Raw genomic sequence first — 26,779 nt, forward strand, 5'->3', positions numbered from 1 at the left:
AACTGCACTGTTTCCAGAACCGCTCCAATGAAAAGGAGCTTCTGCAATGGAATCAGGTGTGACTTTGGCACATTGATAGTGAACCCCAGCAAATGCAGGAGGTCCGCCGTGGTCTGGAGGTGGGAGACCACAGCCTGGGGCGAGGCCGCCTTCAACAGCCAGTCGTCGAGATAGGGGAAGACTGGAAACCCTGATCTGCGCAGATGAGCTGCGACCACCACCATGACTTTCGTGAACACCTCAGGGGCACTGGTAAGGCCAAAGGGGAGCATGGTAAACTGAAAATGCTCGTGGGCTACTGTGAACCGTAGGTAACGCCAGTGGGCCGGCAGGACCGGGATGTGGAAATAGGCGTCCTGCAAGTCCAACGCTACCATCCAGTCTCCAGGGTCCAGAACAGACAGAACCTGAGACAATGTCGACATTTTGAACTTCTCCTTCCAGAGGAAGCAACTGACGTCACTGACGTCTTGGATACCAGGAAGTAGTGGGAGTAGCAACCACGACTTACTTCTGGACACTGGGACGCGTTCGATGGCTCCCTTGGCCAAGAGAGCCGTAACTACCTGGCGGAGAAGGGCCAAGTGATCCTCCGACATATGATAAAATGTTGGTGGCATGGATGCAGGGGTAGTCTCGAAGGGGAGTGAGTACCCCCTTTGGACAATCTGCAAAACTCACCAGTCCGACCTGATGTTTTGCCAGTGGGGGAAGTGATGGCAGATCCTGCTGCCCACTGCCAACTGGTGGCCCTGAAAGGTCCGACTAGGAAGGTTTGGAGGCTGCTGCAGAGGGGGCACTGGTGGACTGGCCCGCCGACTGGCCCCCAGACCCATGGCTCTGGGTCCTACTTTCACGCACAGAGGCTGGTCAGCTTGCGCAGGCATGTGGCTCTGGGTGGAACGTGGTGGGGCACCCCTTCCATAGCCACGAAAGGGGCGTAAAGCAGACTGCGCGGGGCGAGAGGTGGTAGCGAGGCCCAAGGATCTGGCTGTAGCCCTAGAATCCTTGAAGCGCTCGAGCGCGCTGTTCGACTTGTCATCAAAGGGCATGTCCAAAAGGGTCATCGTCCGAGAAGCCAGTGGACCTCAGCCAGGCATTGCGTCTCAGGGCTACTGACGTTGGAAGCATCCTGCCTAGCAAGTCGGCAGTGTCCAGCCCACATCGAATGGTGAACTGTGCTACATCTCTCCCATCTGCGACTGCATGGGAGAGTATAGCCCAGGCCTCCTCTGGGCACTGTGGCAGCACCTGCTCAACCGTATCCAACACAGAGTGGTTGTAACAGCCCAAGAGACATGCGGTGTTTACCGACCACAGTCCTAAGCTGGCGGAAGAAAACATCTTCTTCCCAAGATGGTCCAGCTTCTTAGATTCCCTATCTGGGGGAGCAGTAGGGAACATGCCTTTACCACCAAGCTCTCGGGGGTAGGGTGTTGGGAGAGGAAAATGGGGTCGTCCGGGTGGTGGCGTCGGGCAATCATCCTATCCACAGGAGCGCCTGTGCTAGGCTTGGACCAAGTGCCCAGAAGGATGTCTGTGAGGGCCTCATTGAGCGGCAGCAGGGGCTCCGAAGAGGCTGTTGCTGGTTGAAGAACCTCAGTCAGGAAGTTGGTCCTGCCCAAGGCCTCAGCCGCCCGACGCAACACCACAGCGTAGGAGGGTCCCTCCTCTGTAGCCACGGTAGGGGGAGAAAGTATACCAAGGGCTGGAGATGTATCCAGACAACTGGCCTCACCCAGTTCCTCTCTCCAGTCCGGCTCATCAAGGTGGTCTGCTAGAGGGTCAACAGACCCCTTCTAATCCTCCTCACCCTCTTCTGGCGATATGGAGCGCCAGGATAGAACAGTGGTACAAAAGTACTGGTCGGCGCCGGTACTCGCGTCAGTGGACGCTGGTCCGGCTCCATGTCCAAGTCGAGGGGGAGGCCGGGGTTGACGCCGGCTGGGGACACAACCGGCGTTGGAGGGGGCGAAGTTGTCGTCAATGGAATCGGCACCAGGGGAGGTGTTGTAAGGTCGGCCGGCGCCTATCCGGATACAGGCCAGGATCCCTGGGGGCCCTGCGGAGCTGGAGCCCCAGTATCGAAAGCCTAGAACACCCAGGCGAGTCCGGGGGGCTTGCAGGCGCACCAGCGGAGTGGGACTGCCCAAAGATAGAGTGGAGGGCTTCGTAAAAAGTACAAAGTTGGGATGGGGTCGCTCTGGCTCCCGGGAAGGGAGGGAAGCTCAGAGCCAACCCAACAGGCTCTGTGGGCGGAGCCGAAGGACGACGAACTTCCACGTCCCGCATCGCGTCGGACGGGGAGAAGACGAAGAGCGACTGTGTTTCTTCACCTTCTTTTTGTACTTCGACTTACCTGAAGACGAAGACTTTGATGAGGAGTGATGGTGGTGACTTCGCGACCAGTCCCATGACCTCCCTCCCGACCAAGACCTCAAGCGGCGCAGAGCTGACTTCCGCGCCTCGAGAAGCTTTCGGGACCGCAAAGACTTTGGGTCGAGGTCGTGCTCCAGACACCAGAGGCACATGAGGTGTGGGTCCGTAACCGACCTCGACTTGTGGCAGGAGTCACAAGGTTTGAACCCGGTCTGACGATGGGACATCCCAACGTGCACCAGGAGTCAAAACAACTCGAAAAGAGGTCGACAAAAGTCGAAAAATAGTCAAAAAGTGACTAAGGGTACCGCTCTCTCTGGATCTGCGCTGGCTTGCGTGGAAAAATACAGAACTGACGTCAGCGCGCAGTGGCGGCGGCTAAGTAGCTACCGTGACGTCATCCCGGCAATCACGATGCCGACAACGAACGAGGACTCGACCGACGCCACCTACCGACGTGCAGGAGTACTGCTAGGAAAAGATTTCTCCGGGTCCAGTCTGACGCCTGGGGGTAATTCTAAGGTAAGGAATCTATAACTAATAGTCTCTTTCAGATCTGATTTAACAGTGACTGTGGTTGAAAGAAGAATTAATCATGCCAAGAACTACTCCATACTTACTTTTAACCATGGACTTTGGTTGCTAATACAATACGTACTGAAACCTTAGTTCACAGCGCAGTTATTGGGACTACCATCCGTACCTACCAATCACAGTTGATAACTTCCATTCTTCTAGCTTTAAATATGGCTCGCCTTACAACAATAAGGGTTAGTGCTTTATTCTCTACATTTACTTTAATTATATTTAAATGCAGTACTTTACAATTAACTAACATTTGCTCATTTTGCTGGACTCCAAAAAGAAACAAATTATAAGCAAGAACTCTTATACCAGAGGCTGGCCAATTTGAGTGACACTCGCTACGCAGATATTATGATAAATCCAAAAAGGATAAAATACTTTATTAAAAATTATCCTATACCTTCAATACATTTTACGATCTCCCAAATACTACCCTCGATTTAATCATAACTAATTACTATGACTTGTCTTATTTACTAATCTTGTGGGTACGTTCCACACAAATGAATTGTTTTCAATGTCATTGTTGACCATATTGTCTTCTCAGTTTAGTCAAATAATTATTTTTGATTGCACTTTACCTTGTTAAAAGGTTGGTAATCTGCAGCGCTAATGCAGCTCTGTACCGATCTTCACACTTAACAAGATAGCGCACCTCGTCATGAATGCTAATACAGAACCGACCATCGATGTCAAATTCTTCAAACAACCACTTCATGGAGACCAACATGAGGTGCAGGTAATCCACTGCGGAACTCTGTACCACCCAGTTCACCCTACTTGTTATAAACTGGGAAAATACAAAAGGAAAAGGTAAGGTTTCCACAGCAAGCAAAATCAATGGCTTCCATACAAGAACAATATTTTGCCTTTTGTCTGAGGTTATAAATTGTGAAATAATCTTTAGAGATTCGAGTATGAAACACTTCAGGTGCGGTGCACTCTAAAATAAGCAAAATTAGGACACTGCAATAATAATATAATAGGTAGTCCTTGATTTCAAATGCTGCTTTTTCTTCCAAATTCATATTCTTTCCACAATTTATATTAGCCAACGTGTTTCATCAAATTTCATGGAACGTCTTCATAACTGAAACAAATTAATTTCTAAATGAAGAAAATATTTGCAAATAAACACACAAAAATATATGAAGTACCAAACAAATACTTGTGACTTGACTGCACTTCGGGTATATGCATTTATATAAGGTTTTTTATGTGCATGTCTTGCACACTTTACTCTTTATATTTACATTGGGTCACAACTATATGTTGGAGTCTCTGCACATCTGCTCTTTAAGCTCTTAACCTTTTCCTCATTGCCATCATTTAAGCGCTCCATGTGAGTGAATTGTAGACATTGTCCGTACAAACATCCTACACCACCGATCAAATTGGTGCTAAGGAAATGTGCTGCCTTTCTTCCTAAAGTATTGAAACCCTTCCACTTTGGCCAAATCCAAATGATCACTCTGCCAGCGTTATTTTCTCCACCTCGCCCCTCAAAGAAGAATAGATTCCATCGCCTTGACCTTAAGAGAAGCTTAAGTTTTTAAATTGGAAGATGTTTTTAAAGGTAATACCTGCATATGGTAGGATAACTGGTGTCACTTTTATGTATACAGCACTGTTGTTTTTTAGTTACTTTGGTATTTACTTAGAAATAATTCTGAATTTTTGTTGACTGCTCCTTCAAATCAACAGGTTTTTCATGGTATCTTGAGTAGACTATTTTCTTGGGTCTAATACTACTGTTTGTAGAATGTGTATTTCTGCATAAGCGAATTTGAGAACAATGTAATCCACTGAATGATTTTTAAAGAAAGTATCTTGAACTATTTAATTTAGTACATTATATAATTGTTGTGCTTACCCTGTTTGGCAACTTGATACCTTCTCTATGACGGTGCCCTGTCAGTGTCGTACTGTCAGCTCAGAGGTTGACAGTAACTGACAACAAAATAGTGGATACCCAACATGTATACAGTTATGTATAGTAATGTTTACTTTAAACAAAATAAGCTCCTGAATCTATGTTTTTTTAAACATGATTTGTGTGACTAAACTATACTTTTAGTGAAAAGACATTAAAAGTAAATTTTGACCTCTGTTCAGAAAAAAGAAGTTAAGCCGTTATTTGTTGGGGACATATGTGGTATCTTCTGTAATGAAAAAGAGTCATTTAATTACGTGCTTTGTTAGTTTTATCCATGTTTTTGCTTGAGACTTCATTTTTAAATACAAAATAAGAAATTTCAATATGCCTTGTTAAAAACAAATGTGATAAAGACACATGTGGTAAATGTAATACACATAGATTAATATTATGTTGTGGTTAAAGCTATTTGTTGTAACGCATGTGTTATAACATACCACAATGTAAAGATATGTGTTGTATAGACTGATTTTTAGGTCTCGTCTAGCGTTGCAGCGCAAATGCGCTACCATCGCTTTGCGAGGCATGCAGTATAAACTGTAGTGTGGAAGCTTCGTGGAAGCTCCGCCCACTTTCTGCCCATTGGCTTTTGTCTTAAATGCTGCCTTCCGATTGGTTTGAGGCTTGTTAGTCCCTCCTCATTCATCATTTGAATCTTTCCATGGCTATTGTCCCCTTTACTCCTAACACTATTTTCTTCCCTGTCTCCCCACCCCACCGCCCCCTCCCTCAGTATGTGACTTCTCACCCTCCCCCACCCCCACCCCCACTCCCGTTCGTGTTTTCTTGCTTGCCGGCACTTCCGTTTTCATCTTCATTATTGCCACCTTGAAATATGCGAGTTCAAGATGCGTGCTGTACCAAAACTTCTCGAGTTTAATGAACTAGATTTTAATGTTAGTCTAAATATAATAAGACTCTAGGCAACGTTCGGGGTATGCATGGCAACTGACGCCTCTTAGTTCACAAATGGCATTGTAGTCGGGCGGGAGGAGCGGCAGTGTTTTAACTCATGCTTAAAATGAGCACTTTTAATAACTTCCTCCCAATTCAGTGCTATAATCTTGTGTACTGAGGTGACGCGCTAAAGAAATGCACTTTTTGAATTCTGGAGAGACATTATCATGTTTACTGTATGATTAACATGCCGATCACTTTCACAGCTCGCTCACTGGCTCGTATACGCTTGGCTCATCTCCGGCTGGCTCTACCTGTTAATTAATATATTGGCTTGCGCACCTCTAACAAAGAGAGATGAATGGATACATGACAGTGAGCCCGGTAGATGGTAGAGAAATAGGCTGGTGCAGACAAACATTGCCTCACATCAGAATCATCACTTTAAATAACCTGGAAATCTGCCGGCAACTCCTGCATGCTCCAACCTCATCCCCCTCACCCATTCTTAGCAGAAGCGGCAGATTCTGAGCTGTGCCCTGCTGTTGCAGAGGCGCACGGCAGAGTCCGTAGAAGAGCTGGGATCCCTAGCATCTCCGGGCGGGCATCTAAGCCTTCCGGGTGCCTTCACACTCAGGATAAATGAATACATTTTGTTTTGTGCTTTAGTCGCCCCTCTGTGAGCACTGTCTGGTAGATGAAGCTCTGTGTTAATAAACACATTCAGAGAGGTGACTGTGTACAAACAAAAAGCCACAATACCGTACGTTTTGAACGTGTAGTTAAACACCTGCTCATCGAGTACCTCATTGGCTACCAAAATTACATTTGGACACCTTTGCTCAACTGTAAAACACTTCATTCTTTGGGTCATTTAACAACTCTGGGCTTTGGGGTTAGGTAACCTACTTTGGATGCTGTGTAAAAGAGTAAATACAAAAATGAATGCAATGAAAATAAGCAACCAGTACTGTCTAGAACACTGTGAAAACTGACACGCATTCTGGCATTTTGTTTAGTTAATGTCGATTTTCTCATAGATGGGAGTTAAGTACTCATACCATCCTAATGAAATCTGCACACTTTTAACTAATAGCACTGGGCGACCTTTGACAACTAGGCAATGAATACATTTTCATGTACCCCTGAAGCCCCCCTGCGCCATGCCCCCTTGGCAAACTTCATTGCCTCCCAGTGTTTGGGGGATAACCAAGACGCAGGAGAGTGAGTCAAATAGTCTAGAAAATGCAAGTGAAGCCGGGATTCGGATTCACATGCTCCGATCGCGTTGGTTAGTCTGGAAGCACTACTTTTATTAATGAGTTTCGCATTAGTAAAGCACCACGGTGTGCATGTGTGGCATCACTTCACCCATGAGGTACGTGCCAAGCAATTGTTAACATAATCCACACTTTGCGTCTTTTTCAATTTATTTATTACGAAGTGCAGGACCTTTCCAAGGGATTTTGCACACTACATACATTCACTCCAAAAATAAAACGTGTAGGTAAAAAGCATTGCCATTAACAATGTCAAAAGCTCTAACTCACAAATGCGAGACCTATTTGCATTGCAAATGCTTGTTTAACATGGAAGGGCCATAATGTGGCTGAACGAGATAGGTTGTGTGCAATTTTCCTTTACAATAGTATCTACTTCACTGATTACACCTATATTCCTAAACAATTGATGGTTATTAGTGTGTCCAATTCTAAAATGTTCCTTCTGAACTAGGAAATGCCATTTAAAATCAAAGCTCTCTCCTCAAAATTAATAGCCAAAGTTTTCAACCGATATTTAGACATCTGTTTTTAAAGTGTTCAGTTGCCCAATGATCAGTCTCTGTAATATTTATTTACTTATTAAATGGTTTTATTATACATGGGAACCTGCTATCCCTGTATAAAAGCTCTTCACTAATTTCCTTATTACATGTGACTTATCAAATTTCTAGTGAACTGTAATAACAAATGATGTAGCTGCACAACTGTAGGTTATTAGTGACAAGTTGTAGCACATAATGCCTGCTGCCAGCAGCCAAGGTGAAAGGCAGGTCACGGAGCACAATTACAGCTGCAGTTTAAACAAAGCAGCTAAAATCTGAAACTGGCCTTTCATTCTTCAGATTTTCTTTTCACAAAAGAACAGTGACGAGCAGAAAGAAGATTTTTTTTAACATCTTTGTTTGTTTTGCACAGTAAAAGTAATTACAGAAAAAATAGAATATCTCTGTGTTTATCTACACATTGTGAGCCCCATCTCTTTTTTTAATCTGACTTACATTAAACTGAATATGATATTATTTTGCAAAACATTACTAACAGCTTTTTGATGTGTTTAATGTGGCACTATACTTTTATTTATCATGTCTGCAACTATAATTAAGTCTGGGCGGTGAACTCCGCTGCGCTCACAGAGTTTGTAGAGTTTTCCGCAGTCCGCGTTATGCGGAACTCGAAAAACTCCACTTCACGTAGCGGAGTTTTTTCCTTGCTCGTGTTCGTCAATGTCAAGTTGGCGAGTGCGAGCAAGGAAAATCCACATCCCGGCGCGATTTTTCCTCGTTCGCGATGTCAACATCAAGTTGGCGAGCGTGGAAAATCAACCTGTGATGAGATTTCTCAACGCGGATGCTCAGATTTCTCATTGCGAGTGGTTGCGTCTGCTCACGTTGAGAAACCGTCCGTTCGCATTAAGAAAGCTGCCGCTCGAGTAAAAATCTACTCGAACGGCAGAGAGGAAGCAGCGTCCTCTTGCGCTGTGCATAGTGACATTTGCGATGATCGCACAGTGCGGACAAGCACCTGGCACTGAAAATCACTGCGAACGGCATTTATCTAACGCACTCTGCTGCTCGCGGAGCTTCGTGTAGCGCGGCAGAGGTTTTTTTGCACTTTGGGATGCAGAACTCCACTAACTCCGCCCAGGGATAACTATACTATGCCTTTCACACGAAAAAGACACCACAGATTTATGCGGTTTGAGGGAGATGGGTGATGGTGTGACCAAATAAAATACCCTCTGCCGTACATTTTAGAATATTGTACGTGACCTTGGAGTTTCATAACTTTATAAAGGAATTCGGCCTTCAACCTCGTTCCTCTATATGATTATGGAACTAATCAATGAATTGCAATATTCTTATAATGTACGGAATGGGGTTCTTTAATCCCCTATATAAATCTTTGTGTCAGTTTATTCAGAGCGTTTGGCAAAGGTGAATGTAACACACGTACAAACATTGATGAATCTGCATTTCTTTTCAACTTTACTGCATTAAATTGAATTACGATCTTATTTTTTATATGTTTTATTTATACGCCTTATGTAGCTGTATTCCTGTTTATGAAATATTAGGGAAGTCTAAATGATTTGAGGGTGTAGCCTATCATATGTCATAATGTCCATATTAGTAGTCAAGGTCAAGTTGAATATTTCATTTAAATACTCTACCCGCACACCTGGGTGCAAAGTATACAAAAGCTACAGGATTTAACTCAAAGTGATCTGCCTCTGTTTAAGTCTTGTAAAGGTTTATTGGGTCATGCGGACTGATGAAACCCACTGTCCACTCCTGGCTGGGATGACAGTAGCCAGTGCTTTTGTCCAGTATGCTTTCAGTACAATACAGAGATTTGGGAATTTATTCTCTCTCTCCCCTGAGACTTAACCACATTCTAGCCACTAGGTTCTGTAGTTGTTGAATTTGTGGGTACAATTGTGTTTGCATACTTCATTACAGTACTACAGGTGAGCCAAGGAGCTCATCAGTTCCACAACGTGGACTTTGTGGAGTACTGGGAGGATGTTTGTTGAGAAGGGATAGCTATATATTTACCTGTGATAATAGCTTTGATTTGGCGTGAGAGAGACATGGCAATGTACAAAATCTCTTAAATGCCCTGCATTTGATGTTGTGATTGAAACATAAATATTTATCTAGGTATGCAAAGGAAATCCTTTGAGTTAGAAGTTATACACCCAAAGCATGTCATTTCTAATATGGTACTGTGATTAGTCCCAAAAAGAATACAATGGTTGCTCAAAAATGCAACAGCACCTACATGCATATGCCTAATATGTACCTCAATGCCCAATATATACCTTAATAATTCAAATTCAAGAAATGTTTAGGGTTTAAGGGTTTATGACTGAATATGTAATGTGATACATCCACAAATTTACCTTTAATTTCCATTAAATGATGGACTAAAGACAAACTGCACAACACTACAGGGGCATATAAATGGCTATGAGATGCAGATAATACCTCTCAAAGGTGACCTCAAAGAAGACTTACTGAGATGGGTGAAACATATATATAAGATATAGGTACTATCACATTTTGACAAATTCCCAAACTAGAGAAAACCAGCCTGGTAAACCTCCAATTTGAGAATAGCCCTTATGAGGAAATTCAAATTCTACCAAAATTGCAGATTTTGGGTGGGAAAAATATACAAGGCTATGTTTGGTATCTGATTTTTGACAGTTAATAACTTCGCACCTGCAAAACCCTGTTGCCCCGGCTTCATTTTGGGAGGACTGAAGTTTTGCGGTTTTTGGTCAAGGGGCTGCAAAGAAAAAAGGGGGTCCCAAAACGGGGTTGAAATCCAATGCATTTGCCCTAGACTTTTGTATTTCACGTAGCACGAAAACCTTCAGCTTGATTTGAATAAAATCTGACAGTTTTACATATTAGGGAGCACAGATTATTCTGTGGGGGTATCGCAAGTAGAGTAAAGTATTTTTTAAATCATAAGGTTTATAAGGTTATTCAACTTAGTGATATCTTGTAGCACAATAATACTAAAAGTAGCAAGGAAGTCCGAAAAATAAAATAAACTAGGCTTCATATGTAAACAACTGAAAGACCCATTTATGGTCCCATGCTAAAGGAAACCTGTAAACAAATACATAAAGAAAAAAGTACCTCTTAATCTACATAAGATTACTTTGCATGCTCTCTGGCTCACAAAATAAAAGTGGCTAAACGAGCTAAACAAAAACCATCTTTCTTATGTACTCCAGTGAGCCACACAAACTACTATTTGGAGAATATTATTATTGGCCACTAGGAAAAAAACAATAATCTCAATTCTTATAACAATACCAATGATTTGCTTTCATTCATTTTGGCCTTCATATGTAGCACAAACCTACTAAAAGAAGCACGGTAGCAAGGAAGCCCCAAAAATAAACTAGACTGCATATGTAAGCTTTCAGATTTACTACATGAACAGCTGAAAGACCCATTTATGGTCACATGCTAATGGAAACCTATAAATAAATACATAACAAATAAAAAACATCCTAATCTACATAGGTTCTCTTTGCAGGCTCTCTGGCTTACAAAATAAAAGTAGCCCAACAAGCCAAACAAAAAACATCTTTCTTATGCACCCCTGTGCTACAAAATGAAAAAATTCCCTAGCAGTGAGTGAAACACAGTACTATTTGGAGGATATGATAATTGGCCATTAGGATCTTAATTTGTTTAACAACTATGATTGGCTTTCATTCACTTTGGGCTTCATATATAGCACATTCCTACTAAAAGTAGCAAGGAAGCCCAAAAACTAATCTAGACTGCATATGAAATGCTTCAAAATTACTACATGAACAACTGAAAGAAACATTTATGGTCACATGATTATGCAAACCAATAAGCAAATACATAACAGATACAACAGATAAAAATAAAGAAATCACATTAAATCTGATTGCCACTGTGTAGTTATAGGTAGTATTCCTAAAGATAGGAATTCCTAGAATATTAGCTCCAAAATAACTTTCTATCAGTTTGATGAATCGCCACAAATTGTTCCAGACCAATAGCATTTTCTACATTTTGTGATGATGTTAATGTTTGTGGTGAATCGTTAAGCAAGAGCAAAGATAAAAGGGGGTCCTAAAATGTGGTTTTCCACAAATGTATATTTCATTGACTATTGTATGATGTGACGTAGCGTGAAAACGGCTGAAGTTACAGAACATCTGACAGAATTATACATTATGGTGCACATGTGATGCTTTTTTGGTACTTCAGTTAAGTAGGCTCGGTATTTTTCAAGTTGAAAGGCATTTAAACTTGGTAATATCTGTCAGCGTGGTACTGTCGCAGAATTTCAAAAAAGTTTGTGAAAGTACAGCAGTACATGGCTATATTTAGTTTTTTAAATATGTAAAAAATATAAATAAATTTCCCTACCAATTACCACTTTAATAATGTGGTAATAGGTAGGTACCTACTACTTACCTTTGTCTAAGGCCCTAATACTGAACACAGCCAAAGTGTAGTAAAAAGCAATATGGCTGCCTTTCCATTCTCTAAAAATAGCCATTACCCAATTATATACTGGCTTGTCATCGCCATGTACCACGGTATACTGTAAAGTTTTCACGATATACCATGGACCAAAATATAACTAAGGTGTAGTTGAATTATTGGATTGCGGTACCCTTGCATTACTCATGGAAAAAAAACCTAGACTGCAAATGTAATGCTTCAAAATTACTACATGAACAACTATTAGACACATTACATGGGCAATACAGTACTTAAGTCAGATTTATAAAGGAACACAAGGCCGCCATGCGTAGCCCTACATTGATTGGTAAATCTGGAGAAACGTAATGCAGTGCAATATGCATTACTCTGCACACCATATTCTACATTGCTGCTAATTTCACATACATCTGTATGCCACGTCTTTGTAGCCACTCCACTATATGCCACTCCGCTCTTCATCTCTCTACTGTACGAGACTCCACTCTATGCTATTCCACTGTATGCAACGCAACTGTACGCCATTTCACTCTATGCCACTGCACTACACGCTATTCCACTCACCACCATTCTACTGTATGCCATTCCACTCTACAACACTCCACTGTATGCTATTCCACTGTATGCTATTCCACTGTATGCCACTCCATTCTACGTCCCTCCAGTGTATGGAACTCCTCTCTACACCACTTTATTCTAAGCGATTTGATTGGACCCCACTCCAATGTACACCACTCCACTGCATGCTACCACACGCTACCCCACACCACTGTACACCACTCCAGTCTACACCACTCCATTACACTGATATACTCTACTCCACTCCATTGTAAAACATACCGCTCTATGCCACTCCACTTACATAATTCCACTGTACACAATTCCACTCTACGCTAGTCTAGTCCATGCCATTACTCTGTATGCAATGCCACTCTACGCCACTTCACTGTACGCCACTCCACTATACTCTACTCCAGTATAAGCTATTCCACTCTATGCCACTCCACTCTATGCTATTCCACTAAATGCCACTCCACTGTATGCTACTACACTCTACGCCACTCCAGTGTATGCCACTTCCCTCTACCCCACTGCATTCAATGCTATTCCATTGGATCCCACTCTACTGTCCGCTACTACACTATGCCCCAGTCCAGTGTAAGTCACTCCAGTCTACAACCTAGTCTTTACTGTACGCCACTGCACTGTACGCTACTTCACTATACGCCGCTCCACTGCACGTTACTAAACTATATGCTATTACACTCTATGCTATTCCACTTTATGCTACTTCACTCTACGCCACTCCAGTGTACTCACCTCCACTTTACTAAACTCTACTACAATCTATGAGACTCTACTCCATCCCCGTACACTTGACAGTCCGAATTTGCCCTCAACTCTATGCATGTACGCTCTATTGTACAACACTCTACGACAGTTTCCAGTACTGTACGACACAGCACTACACTCTACTGTGTGAAGCGCCACTTCAATTTATAAGTTTCCTCGACCAGTAGTGGCTGATGTAAGGGAAATGTGGTGAGGCGCGAACAGCGCAGGAATGGCAGCGTGGGGAGCGCAGGGGAGGGAGGACAGCACGAGGGGGCTGAAATAATTTTTTTTTTAAAAGATAGCTGCTGGTGTTCTGCTCGCCGTGATGCTCCCCGGGCTTCTCCTCTGTCACCAATCCAGACGCTGCTCTCACGATGAGAGAAGCGTTGGGATTGGGCAGAGCGCACTGGTTTAGTACTCCGTCTGGACATGGGAGCCTGTGCCTGCTGATCTCTCCACCCAGCAATACAGGTAGGTTGGAGAGATGTCAGTGCACATGATGGTTTGATCAGCCTCATGTACACTGACAGCAGGACGCACCACTACTCCTCGCCCTGCTGCAGTGCTGTGGCCCCGCCCCAGACAGCCACAGGACAAAAAATAAAATGATCTGCACTTACATCATTTTATCATTTGTTTGCCTCTGCAGGCAGTGGGGCGAAGCTCCTCCGTCATAGCGGAGGAGCCACCCCTGTCCTCGACTCTGCGCTACGCCACTTCAATGTCTGCCACTCCACTCTATGCTAATTCACTGTACCCTACTCTACTCTATGCCACTCCACTGTACACCACTCCTCGCTATGGTATTCCACTCTATACCACACATCTCTTATACACTTCACTGTACACTATTCTACTGCACGCAACTCCACTTTCCAGTAATCCACTCTACGCCACTACCGTGTACACCACTCCACTCTACACCGCTGCATTGTATGAGTCTCCTCCACTCTATATTACTCCACTCTATAAAAGTCCACCACACTTCATGGCACTGTAGAACATTCTAGTCCACTCTATCACTGTACACTCCACTGTCCAACTCTATTCCCCACTCTATGCCCGTACACTCCAAAGTACAACACTCTATACCACTATACAACACTTCTCTTTACAACACAGCACTCCACTCTACTGTACAAGACCCCACTCCAGGCGCCGACAGTAATGGCCGCCTAACTACGGAGCTCCGCCGGGGCTAGGGCTCGAAAACCCATAAAATCTGCATAAAATCCGGCCATACGGGAGCTGAGAGTATAAATTGACATCGGAAAGCACCAAGACACAGGGCAACCCCCGCAAACGTTGTTGGCTCCGGTACGGAAGACTGCAGGAGTTTGTGAAGTTCGGGGCCGGGAGCCCCTGGGAGTGGGCACGGCTCGATCAACACCGCGAGAGCATGCAGATGGCACACTGCCCAGCCAGCAGCATAGGGCGGTGAGAGAGAGGAGCACCGGGATCTGCGGGCGCTGCCGGAAGCACCGCCATACACGGCGGAGCAGAGATGACCTTGTTGGAGCCTGGCCGGGCGAGCTCGCTGGCTCTGAACACCGGGAGGTGAGCGATACACCAGCCGGGCCTGGAGGTGGAGCGGACCTGACTGGATGTGACGGTGGCGGGGTCGGTGGTGCCCCGCGGACCCCCCGGATATAACGCGACAGCGGGCAGTGGACTAATAGGGCTCCAGAGGTGAGAACGCGCAGTACCCAGATCTACCGCGGAGCGGGGAGAATTCGCACAGCGGCTGCTGAGGCGCCTCGGGGATATCTGCGATAGGCGGACAGGAACGGCCTGGGATCTGCGACACGAGCGTCTGCTGCTTAATCGACCCCGCAGCAAGCAGCGGCAGAATAGTGTGGAGGACCCGGAAGCCCCCCCACCCTCCCCCCGGTGTATCCGTGCCTAGGGGCACACGATCAGCTGCTGGAGGGCTCAAGTACGACTCAGGCCAGAGTGGCGCAGTGATGCACTGAGCCGGTCGGGTGGCTCTGAAACCTGGTGAGAACGCGCTCACTCTGACCGGGAGGAGAGGCCCAGACGAAGGCCCGAACAAGACTCCAGTGTAACAGGGTGGCAGACTGCACAGCGCTGGGAGCACAGCGCGGGAGTGTAGGAGTCACCGGGTGCCTCCCAAGTGTCCCTAAAGGTCATCAGCGTGACGGCATTAAGTGGGCGCTGTGGCGAAGTGGGCAGCCCAATTTGTGGAAAGAAGGGGCGCGGGTGGTGGGCCGCTCGGCGCGGGGCTGACGCTGCCGGACCTGCCCCCCCCCCCCCCCCCCCCCCCCCAGAATGATACATTAATCGAGGGCCCGGACCGGACGGCGGGCACGTGGCAGGGAAGTACCCCTGGAGTCCATTCGGTACAGCACAGGTGTGAAAAGAAGAGGCAGGGCGACCGCCCATCCAGTGCTTGCTGTGAGAAAGCCGAGAAGGGGTTTCGACCCCAACAGATACACCACACCTAGATAAGTGGGGCCGGAGCACAGCCTAGCGATCGATCGGCGGTGCGACCGCTCCCGACGGGGCCTGTAAGTGGGACCTGGTGTGGTCGGGACGCGGGAGGCAGCCGGCCGGCGGCCATACCACAATCATGAGGCCTAAAAACGGCGCCACTGTTCAATCCAACAAGCTGGACAAATACGCGGTTCCTAAAGCGTCCCAGACGTCTGGGGAGGGGCAGGAGAGCCAACAGGGGGAGGGGGAGCCGTCGTTGCAGTCCATCATGGCGGCCATTACGGGACTGGGAACCACCCTCGAAACAAAAATGGACAAGATGTCAATTGAAATGAACCTTATGAGGGTTGACATGCAGAAAACAACAGAACGGGTCAAAGAAACTGAATCAAACGTTACTGACCTCCAGACGACTACGAAAAGACTGGAGGAGAGAATAAATACTTTGACTCACCAACACCACCAAATGGCGGCGAAGCTCGAGGACCAAGAAGGGAGGGCCTGACGCAGTAACATAAGAGTGGTGGGGGTTCCGGAAGGACTGGAGGGGCCGAGTGTAGACCTCTTCCTGGAGGACCTCATACTAAATCACCTCAAGCCTAAAAGACTCTCCTCGCTCTTCACGGTGGAACGGGCGCACAGGGCACTGCTCCCGAAACCAAAACCAGGGGCGGGTCCTAGAACGATCATTGCCAAAATCCTGAACTACAGAGACCAGGACGCCATCCTACAGGTGGCGAGGATCAAGGGAGATGTGCAATCCGAAAATGCAACTATCCGGTTCTTCCCGGACTTCACTCCGAAGGACCGCCGCTCTTGTTGGACCTTTAAAGGGGTGAAAGCCACCCTGCGGCAACGCGGGATCAGATACATGATGTTCTTCCCGGCGAAGCTTAAGATTCTTGTGGACGGAAATTCGCTCTTTTTCACCAGACCTCAGGAGGTGCAGGATTGGCTGGAGGGGAAGGAAGATCATAGGAAGCGCCCCAGGAACGCCGCGAGAAAGACGGAGCCTGAGACTCGAAGGGTAGTATCATCGGGAGACAGTGTGGCTCGTGGATTGTGCGCCGACCGCGATTGGAGATCACGGTCCAGCAGACCGGTCCGGGCACCAACGAACCAAGACTCAGAAACATAGGACTGCTAAGACTGCAAAACCGTAATGTACACTGGGGGGTGGTACCCTGACGGATATTAGGGGGTGGGTCTGTGTTTACAGGCAATCACAATACAACCTCTAATTGTTTCTTTTAAACACTAGGAGATACGGGTACATGGCCCGAGCCAGAGGTAAATAGTATTGAAGGGGATGCACCACTTAATGAGGTGACGGACACGATAGGGGTGCATAGCAGCAGCTCTTGATCCCGTATATGGCAACCATTCAGTTCAACACGGGGAGGGGTCCGTGCGGCCGAAGTCGGCTACTGTCCACTTCCCCACTTCCCCAAGGCACAGTTGTTCAAAATTGGGGCGATAGGCACTCTGCTGGTTGGGGATGTGGATAGTTTGGAACCTACGTGGCAGGGTAGCAGGGAGGGGGGCGGGGACACCAGAGTTTGTACATTTGGGGTTCCTATTCTTTGGGTTGTTGATGATGGTGGGGGTGGGAGGTAGTGGGGGTTATTGTTGGTCAAGCACATGCACAGCATCAGTCACACGGTCAGGCTACTTGATACGTGAATGGCTCCGTAATATCTGTTTCCAAGCTAACTATGCAGTGGGATAAAAGTCTTAAAATTATAAGCTGGAACGTTAACGGGTTGGGAGACAAAATAAAAAGAAGTATTGTGCTGCAATACCTCAACCGACACTCCCCTGACGTCGCATTGCTACAAGAAACACACTTAATGAGCGCTCAACAGGTGGGGCTATAAAATGGTGACACATGCAGGGTTCACGACAGGGTCCAGAGGGGCTGGGATCCTGGTGCGCCACACTTTCCCCTTTGCGGTTCAGCGCACATGGGCAGATCCGTTGGGGCGATATGTCGCGGTCGCAGGACAGTGGGAGGGCCGCACACTCATTCTGGTGGCAGCGTACATCCCACCCGGGCTGCAAGCGCAATCCTATAAGGACCTGGGCGCCTTTTTATTATGCCTACCTACAGGACACCTCGTGATTGGAGGAGATTTTAACTCCGTGGTGTCGGGGGAATGGGATGGGCACCCTCCGCGGGATATCGGAATAGGGCAGCAGTGGCTCCCCCAATTCCTTGATGCCTTTGGCCTTGTCGACCTATGGAGGAAACATCATCCCACTTGTAGAGGGTATACCTTCTTGTTGGGGGCGCACAGTACCCTATCCAGACTCGACTACGTTCTCTCCCCGGTACAGACAGACATGATCACGACAGAAATTCGACACCTACCTAGAGGTATCTCGGACCACTCGCCAATATGGGTCCATCTGACGATCGGGGACAAGAGAGTCGGGGGCTTAGCACCAATAAATCCCTGGCACCTTAAGGGCCCAAGGACCAGAGAGATATGGTGAAAGTAATTGACCAATACTTTGTGGACAACGAGGGCACGGTGGACTCACCATCCACAATGTGGGAGGCATTCAAGACGGTTCTCAGGGGACAGGCTAGCTCAGTCGTAGCGGGGAGACGCAAGGAAAAAGAAAAGCAGCTGACAGATATTGAGCGCGAAAGCACGCGACTGGAGGAGAGAATTGGGCGAGACCCTGACGACGATATCTCTCATCAATTGCAAATCAGAGCAGCAGAATATAAAGCCATTGCCACGGATGCTGCGAAAACCCTTGCTCGTGATAGGGATGGGCGTATGGTGACAAGGCGGGCAAGCGTATAGCGTGGCTGGATAAGAAAGAAAGATAGCAAAGAGGGGTACCTGAAATCAGGAGTGCTGCGGGTATAACCCTCACCGAGCCCCACGACATAGTGCGAGAACTTGCCCTACACTTTGAGAAGGTGTACCAGAGACAATCTGATCTTACGGAGGACAACTCGACCGACTTCTTAGCAGACATTAAGCTGCCCACCCTTACAGACCGAGATCACGACCAGATGGAGGAAGATCTCATGTCGGAGGAACTAATTAAAGCAATAGGTGATCTTAAGGTGGGTAAGGTGCTAGGACCCAATGGCCTCCCTATTGAATTGTACAAGCTTAAGCCAGATAAGATAGCGCCATATCTAAAAGCCATGTACTACGATAGTAAGAAGAGGGGTACACTACCGAGGGATCAGCGCATAGCCACACTTGTAGCAATTCCCAAACCAGGGAAACCGAGGGCTGAATGTACATCGTATAGACCAATATCACTCCTTAATGCGGAACCAAAAATACTGGCAAAGTATTAGCCAACAGACTCCGGACTATCATAACCAAACTGGTACACCCTGACCAATCGGGCTTCATGCCTCATCGCAATACAGCCCTCAACCTGCGGCGCCTTCACGGAGTTCTGGGGCGTTGCCTCGGAATCCAGGAGGACGCCATGGTGGTCTCGTTGGACGCAACAATGGCGTTCGACACCCTTGAATGGGCTTACCTCTTTGCAGTGCTCAAGAAGCTGGGTTTTGGGCCCAAGTTTATAGGATGGGTGCGCCTCTTATACGCCGAACCGCTAGCAAAAGTGTCGGTCAACAACAAGATGTCAGAAGTATTCACACTTGGTAGAGGAACCAGACAGGGCTGCCCTTTGTCGCCGTTGCTATTCGCTCTCTCCCTTGAACCACTCGCGGCCTGGATACGCAGAGATGTAGCAATCCGCGGACTCCGTTGGACGGAGGGATGGGAGGACAGGATCTCGTTGTACGCAGACGATATCCTACTTTATCTCTTCTCCCCTGCGCGTTCCTTACGAGTGGTACTAGATATTTTTGCCAGTTTCGGAAGAAACTCAGGTTTTCGAATTAATTGGAGCAAGTCAATGATCTACATGCTCCATGGAACGGGCTACCCCCCTCCCAAGAGAATGCACGATTCAGGTAGCAGAGGACGGTTTTCGTCATCTAGGTATATTCATAACCACTGATGTCAAGAAGCGCTATGAACGTAACCTGGTACTTCCACCACAGAGGCTCCGAAGAGATGTGGATATCTGGAAGAAGCTGCCCCTGTCCCTGCTTGGGAGAGCGGCGATGTTCAAAATGATGGCATTGCCTAGATTCTTATATGCCCTCCAAAACTACCCAGACATGGTACCGCAAGCCTTCTTTAAGGAGGTTGAATCCCTGCAGAGAGACTTACAATGGGATGGTAGACCCCGAATAGCGCTAGGCAAGCTCACGTTGGGGTGGTACGACGGGGGTATAGCCCTGCCAGACATTAGGAAGTACTATTGGGCAGCGCAACTGGCTGCGATTAACCAATGCCAAGACGGAAGTGGGTATGACCCTGCATACGGAATGGACAGGTGGTTACTGCCGGGTGGTGACTTCACGAGATCACGCTATTCCAGACCTACTAGGTACACGCTCACAGGCCCCACTAAACACGCAGTCCAGATATGGCATGTGGCCAACAAAGCTCTGTGATGGGCCAAAAAACTCACATTGGCCACCCCCCTTTGGGATACGGAACAGTTGGGGACTCTGGGGCGAACCAAAGGGTTTGACAAATGGGACCTCATCGGTGTTTCGCACATTAGGGACCTGTGGGGGCGGGATGGAGTGGTGACGTTTGCGGCACTGCAACAGGCATACGAAATGGCAGCATCAGAACACTTCCGTTATGCACAGATTCGGCATGCTCTGCAGGCCAACATCCAGTCAGACACGGTGCTACCTGAGACATCCCCGCTTGAGGACAGACTACTAGATGGACATCTACCAGACAAATGTATATCCCTCACGTACAAAAAACTCATCCACCACACCCCTGATCCCCTCACTACACTCAGGGAGAAATGGGTAAGGGATGGTCTAGAAGTAGACTATGAGGAGTGGCAGGAGGCACTTTCCTCACCCAAAGAAGTGGCTATACCGGCGAAATTAAAACTAATACAGTTAAAGATTTTGCATAGAGTCTACCTCTCAGGGACCCAACTGATTCACATGGGGAGCAGTGTGGATGGGGTATGCAGGAGAGGATGTGGAATGCAGGGCCAATTCCTACACGTACTCTGGGAGTGCCCAGTAGTTCAAGTCTATTGGCGGACTATCCTGAAAGTTATGAGTACGGTGTGGGGGGTGCCTTTGCTGCCTGAGGCCAAGCGATGCCTTCTGAACATTTGGGAGCCCACGGATTTAAACGTGAAAGGGAGGATATGGGTCACACTTGGGCAGACGGTTGCCAAGCGCAACATAGCACAGTTATGGGGGGCCGCTGCATCGCCTACGTTAAAGAAATGGACGGAAGATATGGACTGGTGTATCGTTCGCGAGAAAACTGTATACGTTGCACGGGTATGTCCCAAAAAATGGTTAGCAATTTGGTCTAAACGGAATGTTTACCGGGGCGGGTTATGTGAACCACCGATTGTCTCATCCCCAGAAGACCACTGTACAGTTTAAATTGCAAATGCATATATTGTAACTATACCCGCTAAGACGAAAAGTATGTACTGAGACGTGTGAAAAAAGGATGCAAATGTAATATATGAGGTGCAGAGCTGTATAACATGACCACTGTTTCTCTAAGTTAAATAAACAGTTTTAAAAAAATTAAAAAATAAAAATAAAAAGACCCCACTCCAATTCATAACTGTTTACTACCTACGCTATGCCAATACACTCCACCCTATGCCATTCTACTATACGAAACACAAATACAATCTATTGTACTATACGCCACATTACGGTGCACCAATCTACTCAACTCTACTACACTGTACGAGATGAACAGGTTACTTACCTTTGGTAATGCCTTATCTGGTATAGACACTATCTAGCTGCAGATTCCTTATCTTAGAATTATCCCCAGGCATCAAACTGGATCCAGAAATCTTTCTTAAGTAGTACCCCTGCATGCCAGAATGTGGTGTCATTTGGCTCCGCATGGTGTCATTGGTGTTGTTGCACCGGAAGAGACGTTCACGGTGCCTACATAGGTGCCACCCAGGAACGCTGACGTCAGTTACTTTTTGCGACTTTCCATGCCAGAAGCGCAATGCCACGAAGTACACTGAACACTGGTGTGGAAACAAGGGCCCTGAAAGGGGAAAGCTCTGTCGCGAGGAATACGTTCGCAGATCAGGGAGGATGGGTGTGTCTGTAAGAAATCTGCGGCTAGGCAGAGTCTCTACCAGATAAGTCGTTACCAAAGGTAAGTAACTTGTTCATCTGATAAAGAGTTTTAGCTGCAGATTCCTTACCATAAAAATAGATATCCAAGCAATACCTCCCTGGAGGTGGGTCTACGGACCAATTTCACACGAGGAAGTCCTGTAGGACCAAATGACTGATGTGTCAGAGTTTAAAACGTAAGTAGAGTGATGGTTTGGCCTACGTTAAATGGAGTGACCACTTTCAGAGTAAAGTAAACTCTCGTATGAAGCACTAGTTTGCCTGGGTAGATTTTAAGATAAGGAGCCTTAGATGACAAAGCCTGAAGTTCACTGACCCTCTGGGCAGATGTTATTGCCAACAGGAAAGCCGTCTTGATGGTAACGACCCTGAGAGGACAGTTATGGAAGGGCCCAAACGGAGCGCACATCAGGAACATCAGGACCAGATTAAGGTCCTGCTGAAGCATAACAAAAGGAGTTGGAGGAAACTTATGTTGCAAACCTTTCAAAAATCTATGTACAATAGAGGACTGAATAAGGGAAGGTTGGTCAGGCAACCAAAGACAAGTCGAAATTGCAGAAAGATTTCCCTTAACAGTACCCAGAGCAGAGGCCTGCTGGGCAAGGGAAAGAATGTACAGGAGAACCTGAGAAAGGGGGCCAGAGAGAGGATCAATGTGTTTTTCTGTACAACTGCCACACATTTTGCCCAGAGGCAGGCATACACCATCTTTGTAGGAAGATGACTGGCTGTCAAGATAATGTTATAGACTTTAGGAGGAAGGTCGAAAACTGTCAATTGTCTCCATTCAATCTCCAAGCAAGAAGGTGGAGCATTGACAGGTTCGGGTAGAGAACCCTCCGGTAAGGGCAGCCTGATCAGAGGACAGATAGCCATGCTCAACAGCTCAGGATACCAGACTCTCTGTGCCTAATACGGAGCCATAAGGATGACTTGGGCCAGGTTGTTCCTGATCTTCTTGAGAACTCTGGGCAAGAGTGGTATGGGTAGAACGGCGTGCAGAAGGCCCGAGCCCCACTCAAGAGGGAAAACGTCTTCACGAGCCTCAATGGAAACTCCAGCTCGCAGAACTAGTGACGTTGCGTGTTCTCACAAGTGGCGATCAGATCTAACCAAGGATCTCTCCGCTGAAAGAGACCTTGCACCACCTCCAGATGAAGATGCTATTCATGATCCTCTAGGCATCTTCGGCTGAGTTCATCCGCTCTGGCGTTCAGAGAACTCACCAGATGTTGAACAACCAGGGATATGCCCACTGATCCAGCCATGTTCAGAGATGCAGGGCTTCTTGATAATGGGTCCACACGCCCATGCCGCCCTGTTTTCTGCAGTACAGAATGGCGGTGGTGTCCGTGAACACTTGCACTAGCCTTCCATTGATGGAGGGTAGAAAGGCTTTCAATGCCAATGGGATCACTTGTAGCTCCATCAAGTTGATGTGGAGTTCGGATACCACCGGAGACCAGAGTCCTCTGATGTCCTCCTCTCCCAGATGGCCACCCCATCCCAGGACTGATTCATCTTTCACTACGGACAGATCTGGATGGTGAAGGGAGAGGGGTCTACCGCTGACCCAACTGCGGTTCGTAAGCCACCACTTTAGGCCCTTTGTAGTTCCCTCCGAGATCTGGTCGGAGAGATTCCCATAATGCTGCGCCCACTGGAATGTCAGTTCCCACTGCAGAGCCTGCATATGCCAACAGGCATGTCTCACAAGCAAGATGCAGGAGGCCATGAGGCCCAGAAGCCTCAGAGTCAGTCTCACCGAAATGTAGGATAGAAGCTGAAACATTGGTTTCATAGCCTGAATATCCTGGACTCGCCTATCGGTAGGATAGGCCTGAAACTGCACTGTGTCCAAGACCAGCTCAGATGAAAGGGAGTCAAGTGTGTCTTTGGCACGTTGATAGTGAACCCCAACGAATGCAGGAGCTGCGCTGTAGTCTGGAGGTGGGAGACAACCGCCTGGGGCAAGCCCTCCTTCAACAGTCAATCGTCGAGACAGAGGAAGACTGGCACCACTGATCTCTGCCGGTGAGCTGCAGCCATCACCTTGGTAAACGCCTGAGGGACACTGGTGAGGCTAAAAGGGAGCACAGCGAACTGAAACTGTTCATGGCCCACCGTGAACCGCAGGTAATACCTGTGGCCAGGGAGGACAGGAATATGGGAGTATGTGTCCTAGAAGTCCAACACCACCATCCAGTCTTCAGGGTCCAGGACAGACAGGACCTGAGAAAGAGTGAGCATCTTGAATTTCTCTTACTTGAGAAAGAAATTGACAGAGCGTAGGTCGAGGATAGGATGAAGGCCTTCATCCTTCTTGGGCACCAGAAAGTAGCAGGAATAGCAATCATGGCCTACTTCTAGCATCAGCCCTCACTCTATGGCTCCTTGGGCCAAATGAGTTGTTCCCTTCCTGGCGGAGAAGAGGAATAGGTGATGCCCCGTCAGCCTGTCGTAAGTAGGTGGCATGAACGAGGGCAGGCGATGGTGAATCCTGCCACCCTCTATGTGCCCATGATGGTAAACGGGGAGACTAGAAGGGTTTGGAGGCTGCGGTTGCTGGGGGGGTTGGTGGACTGACCTGATCGCTAGGAACCATGTCCACGCCAAGCAGAGGCTGGAAAGCTTGCTGACCATGGTTGCTGGGAGAGTAAGGACGCCACTGTATGCCCCTTCCATAGCCACAAAAGAAGCGGATTGAGGGTAGCAAGGGGCCATAGAAAAGTCCAAGGACTTGGATGTAGCCCTGCTGTCCTTAAAGTGCTCAAGCTCCGAATTTGCTTGGTCTCCAAAGAGACATTAGCCATCACAGGGCATGTCCATGAGGGAGGACTGGACATCCCCAGAAAAGTAAGTAGCGCTCAACCAGGCATGGCGCCTCAGAGCCAATGTCGGCGAAACCACTCTGCCTAGTGAGTTGGTGCGGTCTAGTCCACACGAATGGTGAACTTACCTGCATCCCTCCAATCGGCAACAGCCTGGGAGAGCACAGCTCGGGCCTCCTCAAGGACCGTTGGCAGCACCTGTGCAACTGTATCCCACATGGCGTGGGAATAGTGGCTCAAAAGGCACATGATGTTCACAGACCACAGTGCCCGGCTGGCGGAAGAAAACCTCTTCCCAAAACTGTCCAGCCTCTTGGATTCCCTGTCTGGGTTGCGGTTAGGAATGTGCCAAGATTTACATGGGACGTTGAGCCTTGGACCACCAAGCGCTCCAGGGTAGAGTGTTGGGTGAAGAAGTTTGGGCCCCTGGAGCAGAGCAGTGGTGGCAGTCAAACGTACTATTCACAGGAGTCCCTGTGCTAGGTTTGAACCGGGACCAAAGTAGGACTTCCGTGAGGGCTTTGTTGAACTGGAGTTGTGGTTCTGGAGGAGACAATAACGGTTGCAGCAACTCTAACAAGACACTGGTCTTGACGACCTCTGAGGTACACTTAGGTCAAGGACCTCAGTCATCCTCTGCACCACCACAGTGAAAGACGCTCCAACCTCCGTAGCCTCTGAAGGAAGAGAAAACACGGCAACATCTGGATAAGTGTCCAGTCCACTGGCTTCACCCAGATCTTCACACCAGTCTAAATTTCCTTCTTCATCGACGACGTCACTGATCTCCCGACGCGACTCCGGGAGCAACGCTTACCTCCAGCTTCATTTTAAACGGAACCTTGGCAGTCCCTCTGCCAGCGCTGTGGACTCTGCGCTTTTTTAAAACAAACATTGCACTTTCCTACCTGCTTGCACTCCCGAGCGCCTTCCGCTCCTCGCTCTCCTCCTTTGCCGGCTGGTCACTGGAGCGGGGCGGGTGAGGTCGCCATCTTGGACGCTCTGGGGTTGGCGGTGCAGTCTCTTGGTCCCTCCCCCCCTGGTTGGTATATCAGTTGCCTGGCTACCCCTTCGGCCAGCTTGATCGACGTCACTGATCTCCCGACGCGACTCCGGGAGCAACGCTTACCTCCAGCTTCATTTTAAACGGAACCTTGGCAGTCCCTCTGCCAGCGCTGTGGACTCTGCGCTTTTTTAAAACAAACATTGCACTTTCCTACCTGCTTGCACTCCCGAGCGCCTTCCGCTCCTCGCTCTCCTCCTTTGCCGGCTGGTCACTGGAGCGGAGCGGGTGAGGTCGCCATCTTGGACGCTCTGGGGTTGGCGGTGCAGTCTCTTGGTCCCTCCCCCCCTGGTTGGTATATCAGTTGCCTGGCTACCCCTTCGGCCAGCTTGATCGACGTCACTGATCTCCCGACGCGACTCCGGGAGCAACGCTTACCTCCAGCTTCATTTTAAACGGAACCTTGGCAGTCCCTCTGCCAGCGCTGTGGACTCTGTGCGCTTTTTTTAAAACAAACATTGCACTTTCCTACCTGCTTGCACTCCCGAGCGCCTTCCGCTCCTCGCTCTCCTCCTTTGCCGGCTGGTCACTGGAGCGGGGCGGGTGAGGTCGCCATCTTGGACGCTCTGGGGTTGGCGGTGCAGTCTCTTGGTCCCTCCCCCCCTGGTTGGTATATCAGTTGCCTGGCTACCCCTTCGGCCAGCTTGATCGACGTCACTGATCTCCCGACGCGACTCCGGGAGCAACGCTTACCTCCAGCTTCATTTTAAACGGAACCTTGGCAGTCCCTCTGCCAGCGCTGTGGACTCTGCGCTTTTTTAAAACAAACATTGCACTTTCCTACCTGCTT

General features: G+C 47.8%; 1 protein-coding gene across 4 annotated transcripts in view; it reads right to left on the minus strand.

The window, feature by feature from the left end:
• POLG (DNA polymerase gamma, catalytic subunit) overlaps positions 1–26,779 on the minus strand; it is an 862,381-nt gene that overhangs the window by 99,139 nt on the left and 736,463 nt on the right. For all 4 annotated transcript variants that reach the window (XM_085644442.1, XM_085644444.1, XM_085644443.1 and 1 more), the window contains one exon: positions 3,546–3,754. In XM_085644442.1, coding sequence (XP_085500568.1) covers positions 3,546–3,754 — 209 coding nt within the window. The remainder of the gene's footprint in view (positions 1–3,545; positions 3,755–26,779) is intronic.

The sequence above is a fragment of the Triturus cristatus genome, chromosome 3_1 (assembly GCF_964204655.1).
Source record: "Triturus cristatus chromosome 3_1, aTriCri1.1, whole genome shotgun sequence".
Lineage (NCBI taxonomy): Eukaryota > Metazoa > Chordata > Amphibia > Caudata > Salamandridae > Triturus > Triturus cristatus.